The sequence below is a fragment of the Callorhinus ursinus genome, unplaced genomic scaffold (genome assembly GCF_003265705.2).
Source record: "Callorhinus ursinus isolate GAN/ISIS: 27379988/994484 unplaced genomic scaffold, GSC_fseal_2.0 scaffold50, whole genome shotgun sequence".
In the NCBI taxonomy this organism is placed as follows: Eukaryota; Metazoa; Chordata; class Mammalia; order Carnivora; family Otariidae; genus Callorhinus; species Callorhinus ursinus.
The window spans coordinates 4479672-4487787 of NW_027397112.1; the positions used below are offsets into that span (position 1 = coordinate 4479672).

At 38.7% G+C, this 8116-nt stretch overlaps 1 protein-coding gene across 1 annotated transcript in view; it reads left to right on the top strand.

Annotated features, from left to right (window-relative positions):
- The window catches only part of ABCA10 (ATP binding cassette subfamily A member 10), an 85194-nt gene continuing 77078 nt past the window's right edge, over positions 1-8116 (top strand). The window contains 1 exon segment of the mRNA XM_073883142.1: positions 1-67. Within this exon segment, the coding sequence (XP_073739243.1) occupies positions 1-67 (67 nt within the window).

Genomic DNA, 8116 nt, shown 5'->3' on the forward strand with positions numbered 1-8116 from the left:
ATGGCACTGTCTACTCTTGACATCAGACTAGATGAACAAGAAGTGGTTAGTATTATTGGAGGCCTTGGTGAGATGTTTTGCTGCAGAGGGGATATAGCAAAATGCAACACAAATAATGCTCTACTGGAGAATAATTTCTCATTTTCCCTTTACTGTCCAAAGTATACTGGATTTTTATCAGTTTTGCACAAAGATGATTTATTATTGTTTAATTCCAAGTATCTTAACCTTGGCCCTGTTGATAGTTGGACTGGATCCTTCTTTGTGGTATGTGTCGGGGAGTGGAGTGGTAGGCTGCCCTGTGCTTTGTAGGATATTTAGCAGCATCCCTGGCTCTTCCTGTTAAATGCCAGTAGCACAATTAAAGAAAAAAATGCTTCGATTTTGTCAAATGTCCCCTTGAGGGCAAAATCTCCCTCTTTGAGAACATTGATTTAATGCATTTGGGTTAAAAGTAGATTCAATTCATTTATCCAAAATTTTCATTGGAAAAGTTGTCTTTAATACTATTCTGTCGTTTTTCCATATGCAGGTAATGCTTCATACTCTGCTCAAGGGAGGTGGGTTCCTGGTTCTGGTTCACTCGGATCGAGTTAATAGACACATCTTTTCAATTCTAATTTTTTTCTTTTCTTCTAAAAACTTATTATTACCGTATAGTTGACATACAATGTTATATTAGTTTCAGGTGTTAAAATCTCATTTTTAAAATAAACATTCAGGGTTTGATAGACTATCTGCAAACTTATTCTGAGGGTCTTTGTGTGCATAATGAAGTTTTCAGTGCTATTTTGAGTTACTCTTAGATTTTGATTATTTTGTGATTTTTCTTATTACATGTTAGGTTGTTTATCTGCTATTCTTAACCCATTTCTTAATGAGGTTCCCAATCTAGGACTGTTTCTTTTGGGGGAGGTGGCATCCCTATTTTCAAGCCTACATTATGAATATTTGAAGTGAGTTCACGAGGTGAACATAAATACCTATGAAGACAGTATGGCAGATCCACATGTGTAAGAACCTTTAAAGAAATTCTACAAATACTATCTTACTTATGGCCCTTACAGTCATATATGTTGTTATTATAAGATGCACACCCAGGGTCTTGTGTTGGCCCTCATGGATGTTCCCATGCAATTGAAGATACAAAGCCTATCCAACAGATCACTGAGGAAAAAAAGATGAGAACTGAGTTGAATAAAAAAGCCACTGAAAGTTTCTTGGTCATTTTAGTCTAATTGAAAGTCAAAAGAATTTCGAGTAATAATTTACAACTTAAGTGCACATTCTCTGTGCTGGGGGAGAATGAATCTCACATTGGAAATGTGGCAGATTTTTTATTCAAAAACATTTTATCTTAAACTTTACAATTAAGGTTCAGGCTCCTAACCCCCCTCCCTCCCACCCACCCCCCTCCTCCCCTCCTCCCCAAGTTCCCTGCCTTACTCCAGAGATCATGACAATCCTGCCAGATGAAAAGCAGCATGGTAACTAACATGCTGCAGATGCCTAGAAGAGACCCAGCTAAATGTGAACCCCTCTGACCACCAGATGGCAGCAGAGGACTGTGTTTAAAGGGCATTTTCCTAGGACCAGAAATGGGTGGAATAGGGCCTCCTGAGCAATGACCAAAGAAGAGCCCAAGTTGGAGCCAGCAAGACAGTCTGGGAAGCCTGAGGCTGAACTCTACTGAGTCAAATGGTCGTCCTTGTGCTAGTTCATTTGGGAAGTAGTAAGGAGACAGCGGGGTTCACGATGTATGAACAAAGAACAAGAAATGAGGGATGAGCCAGAAGATAATCCTAGCCATTCAACAAATGGAAGAAGGCAGAACAGCCAGAGGTTTGAAAGGACAGAAAGTGTGTGGTAGAGAGAGATTCAGGGTGGATTTTTAAACCCCTCCTTCTGTTCATTTTAAGGAGCCACAAAATCCAAAACTTTTCAGGTACTCTCCAAAAGGTGGACAGGGAATACTATGTTATCTCTTATCTGGGTAGTCAGTTTTATTGATAACTGGGATAATTGGGAGGGAGATGGGCAGAGATGGTAAAAAGAAACTGCCAGAAAAGGTGTTTTGGGGTAACAAGGTTAATAAAGATAACTACAGTCTCTAATCTGATTTTTAATTCTTACTTTGTTTCAAATAGTAAAACCAGTGATACATATTTGAGAAAATTCAGGGTTTTTTTCCCATGTAAAGAATTACTTAAGAATTTCAATGATGATTCTCAGGTGGGCAAAAGTATCAAGATGAGTCAAAACAAAAGTGCCACTGGAGTATTTTAAAGGTAAGTCAATTCCTGCTGTTAGAAGAGACTTGATATGTTAAGAACTAAGCTTTAGAAATAGTAATTGCTAACATTGAGGGCTTACTCTGTGCAGGGCATCATTCCATTGTTCTGTGCACTTTTGTGGACAGACTAGCGGTTCTCTGACCAGCCATATCAGAATCTGCTGGGGATTGTTACAAGTATAAATTCTCAGGTCACCCCAGAGCTACCGAATCAGAAACTCCAGGAGTGGGGTCCAGCCACCTGTGTAATTAATTATGGCAAACTCTCCAGGTGATCTTGATACTTGCTAACGTTGGAGCATGTATTCACCAGTGTTGAATATTGTATGTAATCCTTACAACAACCCTAAAAAATAAGGATCTTTATTTTCACCCTCTACTTTATAGCTAGAAAATCTGAGGCCAGAGAAGTTGTGATTTACCCAGTGACACTGAGTCCCTAAGTAGCACAGATGCAATTTGACTTCAGAGCTTATATTCTTGATGTCTTCCTTTTAGAGAGAGTGCCACTAAGCCTTTCGTGGGATCTGGCTTCTGTCCTATGGCACTTATATTGAATTCACTCATTAAAAGCAACGTATGTAATAGGTAGATCTCTCTGGGTGTGCACACACCTCCAAACACATATAAGAGTGTGTGTTGCCAAAGGTAGTCGGTAGTGACTGAAATTTTATTTGTCTTGTCTTCCTGCAAAGTCAGTTGAGGATAATCAGTCAAAAGTGGTCAGTTGTGAAAAGCATAGAGAAATGAGAATTTGCATTAGCTGAACAGTGATTTTCAAACTGAAGTGGGCATCTGAATTGCCTGCTTTGAGAAATCCTGAATGCAGTGAAGCCTGAGGGGTCTGGACAAAAGTTGTGAATGGTCTAAGGAAGGAGACAGTTCAGGAACAGACTTTGGAGGGTTTAGAGCCTTTCCTTGAGTGTCTTCTGAAAATTAACCCTCCCTGATTTTCACTCTAAAGCTATTGAGTCATTTAGATTAGAAAAGATAAATCTGTGAAGAGTGCATAATAAGACTGACTTTTTGTGGCACAGGAGTTTTATATTCTAAGATGTGTGAGTGTGTGTGTGTTGGGAAAGAGAGCCTGGTGCATAGCAAGCCACCCCCCCAGACTGGACTGGCTTCGGTCACACACACATAGTAGTCAGTGATTCAGTTCAACGTCTTTTGTTTTTAAATTCTTGCAGTGGCCCAAACACTAGGTTAGGAGCTGCGGATACAAGGTAAACAATACAGTCCTGACTTTAAAGGGCTTCTAGTATATTAGGAGATACAGAGAAATAGATGGGTGTGTTAGTTATCTATTGCTGTGTAACAAATCACCCCAAAACTTAGCATCTTAAATATAACATTCATCAACTCACAGTGTCTGGAGGTCGGGAATCTGAGTGTAGCTTAGCTGTATGCTTTTAAAATTAATGACCAAATAAACAGGACAAAAGGAAATTTGGAGATAGGGAGACTGTATAAGGAAATATGAACTACAAGAGATTTAATGCAGTACCATAAAAAGAAGCAGGATGCTATAAAAAAAGAACAGTCAGAGGATGAGACTACATTAGGAACAAGTGGGTTTTATGCCAGGAATTCAACTTCAGAGAATTGTTAGAAAACATATTGCAAACTCATTTTTTGCAGATGAATTTATTGTTTAGAAAATTTTAAAAGTTTCCTATTGGAATAAATAAGCGTTCAGCAAAGTTCAAATTAACATACAAAGTTAATAATGCTTCTGTATACCAGCAAAAATTAAGTAGAAAATATATTTTAAAATAGATCCTATTAAGTTAGTAATGGAAATTCTTTGCTATGGCAAAAAAACTTGCAAAAGACATGGAAGACTATTAAAGTAAAACATACACAGTTTATTGAAGGATGTAGAAGTGACCCAGATAAGCAGAGTTTCATCATGTTGTGGGGGAGGGGAAATTCAACATTATGAAGAAGTGGATTCTCTTAAAATTAAACTATAAATGCAAAAATATTTTGAGAGAGAGATGACAATAAATGTTAAAGTTCTTTTATTTTTAAATTTTTTATTTAAATTCAATATAGTTAACATATAGTGTATTATTAGTTTCAGGGATAGAATTTAGTGACTCATCAGTCGCATGTAACACCCAGTGCTCATTCCATCCTGTGCCCTCTTTAATGCCCTTCATCCAGGGTGACCCCTTCCTCCCACCCCATGACTGAGTAATATTCTGTTGTGTATATGTACCACCTCTTCTTTATCCATTCAACAAGTGTTAAAATTCTGAACCGGCTATCTAGTAAGAGAAAAGAAAAGACAGAGTGAGCCAAGTGTATTAGGAAGATAAATTATCAACAAGTTTTGACGTGTTGAAATGGAATAGATAGATCCAGTTTAGGGAGGTCATGGCTGGAAACCTAGATCTAGGATAAAGCTGAAAGGGTGGATCTGTTTATTAAAGGAAAGGTCAAAACTTGAAGTAAAAAGTGCCAAGGGACATAAATAAACTGAGGATTTTAGAAAAAAATAAGTCAGGGAAGAAAAGAGTGAATGGTAACACAATTCCTAGCTGTGGGTCTCAACACTGTCAAATGTTGCAGATAGGTTAAAAAAAAGTGAGAGAATGCTACTGAGGATGTTGATGTCAAGATGTCGGAAGCTGTTGGCAAGCTTTGAGAGCTTAGTTTCATTGGCATGGGTACAAGGGTAAGGAAAACTGTTGGATGGCCATCAGATGTAAAAATTGAGGTGTTGACTAAGTACTGCCTATGTGTTTGTTATGGGTTAAATTGTATGCCTCAAAAAGATACGTTGAAGTCCCAACCCCTGGTACCTGTGAATATGATTTTATTTGGGAAATAGGGTCTTTAATAGATATAATCTCATACTGGAGTACGGTGGGCCCTTAATCCAATATGACTGGTCTTCTTGTATAAGAAGAGGAGACAAAACAGACCCAGAGGACACCACCACATGATGATGGAGGCAGAGTAAAGACAAGGCATGTGAAGGATGATTGGCAAGCATTGGGAACCAGGAGAGAGCATGGCCCTGAGGATGACACCTTGATTTCAGACTTCCATCCCCTGGAACTGTGAGAGAATAAATTTCTGTGGTTTTAACGCACCCAGTTTGTGGTACCTTGTTACAGCGCCCCCGAGAAACTAATACTGTGGGGATTTGTGCAATGAATGTGAGATGATCTAGTAGATGAAGTTTATATGATTGAGTAGCTTAAGAAAGATGACAGCAGCCAGTGGAAAATATTTCCCCATATGTAATTATTAGGCATGTCTCAAAAAAGGAGGGAGGAGAGAAGATATATCAGAAGCCATAAAATAAAGAGGGAGCCAGATTTTAGAGTAGATTATAAGACTGGGTTGAGAGATGGGGCAGTGGGATTGAACTTAGCAAAAACTTTCCTCTGGGAAGTTCACATGAACTAGAGAGAGGGGAGGGAAGCCTCCACCCCGTGGTCTCTGAGATTTCAGTAAAATGGTAAATTTATGCACTGAAATAGAAGTGCAGAAGTAGGGCTGAGGACCCAGGGAGAGTCGGAGAACAAAGGAGTAGATTAAAAAATCTGTAAAGTGTGCTGAGGAGGGCTGGCTTGATGTGACATGGGCCCCAACAAATCGAGGTTTGGTGGAGTTCAGCATTGGGACCCAGAAGCAGTAATACCCAGGTATCAATGTGCAGAGGCTTGGAACAGAAAAAGTCCAGCCCCCATAATGCATGTGCAACAGAGGATCCTGTGTCACCTGTCCAAGTTGATGAGTGACAGCACTTTCTGCACCCTATTGGAGATTAAAACCCCTAAAATGACAGAAATAAATTACTTTTTAAATTTAGTTGCTAAGAAAGTGTGTGTGTGTTATAATATAATTTTTGTTGTTTCTTTCCACCCATATAAATCTCATCATTAATGCCTGGGATTGGAGCCAGGTTAAATATTTGGTGTTGTTTGGTTCTTGGACTTTTACTTCTAGTAGTGACTGGCAAAACAAGAGGAGAAATGTGACCAACAACAAAGGAGGGATACAATTAGGGTCAAAGACTATGTTCATACCCATTTTCTTAATGAAAATGGTAATCATTGAAATCATCTCAGGGTGCTTGCTTCACTGGTTTGTCTGTTCTCTTTCGTGAATGGTTATTAGCTCATGTATACATCTAGGAAATGTATTGATGAAATTAAAAAATCATGGAATGAGATTTTCAGGATTGATAAGCAGGGATTATTTACAGTTCTGAGAATGTCCCATTTATTTGCAGCTGAAGAAAAGAAGTAACACAATCATTAAAGTTCCACCATCTTGTCTAAACTATTAAACTATGAAAATGGGAATTAGATACTGTTTTGATTAGCATAATTTTCATAGCGGTCGTTGACAGCAAGGGGCTTGGGGTCCAAACAGTGTTCTGGACTCACATGTGGGCCCTTTATTGAACATCTGCAGATAACTTCTGCCTGTAAGCCTTACTTTTCAAATCTGTAACATGGTTGTGACTGTAGTACTGACTCCATAGGTTTGCTTTCAGTAGTAAACAAGGAAATTCATCATAAGCCCTTCTGCATACCTTGTAGCACACAGGATTCCGTCAGCACAAGGAGCCACCTAACGGAAGTGCAGTTAAGTTTTAGGTGAAGACTTCTCATGTGAATTACTGTGACTTCTGAGATCATTGAGCCTCAATTTCCCTCTCTGCTCAACTCCCTTTCTTTTTAATCTGTTCTTTTTTTGACTTGGCTAATTTTTTTTATTATGTTATGTTAATCACCATACATTACATCATTAGTTTTTGATGTAGCGTTCCGTGATTCATTGTTTGCATATAACCCCCAGGGCTCCATGCAGAACGTGCCCTCTTTAATACCCATCACCAGCCTAACCCATCCCCCTGCCCCCCTCCCCTCTAGAACCCTCAGTTTGTTTCTCAGGGTCCATAGTCTCTCATGGTTTGTCTCCCCCTCCAATTTCCCCCCTTCGTTTTTTCCTTCCTTCTGTCTTCTTTTTTTTAATATCTAATGTATTATTTATTTCAGAGGTACAGGTCTGTGATTCATCAGTCTTACACAATTCACAGCTGTCTAATTTTTAATCATTAAAAGCTAATAAAGACTTACCCAACACCGTGGGGTTTTTTTGTCCTTTTAGAATATGATCACTTTTTATGAATGCCAGAAAGACACCACAATAAATACCACGTGCCATGCTTAGCCAACTGTCCACAACTACACGGTCCCTGCAGAGTAATTGGACAAGAAAGGCATGGGGAAAAAAACTAAACAAACACAAACCAACTTAACAAAGAACATTTGGCAGGCTTTTTACACACAGGCCATGTCCTGTTTTCAGATGCCAAACTGAATAAAAACAGTTTTAAGAGAGGCAGACATTTGCAGAAGAGCCCTTGAAAGAATCTTAGCTGTTCTAGAAAAAAAACAGTGAATCAGAGGTTCTTCTAAGTTCCTCACTCATTTTCCTGAGAGTCAAATTTGTGTTTACTTTCCACTTTGCATAAGGTGAGTAAGGCATAAAGTATACAGATAGCCAATGCCAAACACATTGATTGATATTGTTAAAATTATTATATTGATCTGATATTTCTAAATTATTGTGGGTTTTATATTGTAGACCTAATGAGTGATTTAATTTTTTAAACTCAGTTATATAGTATTTTAGTGCAATAGTAAAATGTAAGAGAGCTTTTTCGCAACGGGTTTGCCGCCAGAACACAGGTGTCGTGAAAACCACCGCTCAACCTAAACCAAAATGGGAAAGGAAAAGACTCACATCAACATCGTCGTCATTGGACACGTAGATTCGGGCAAGTCTACCACT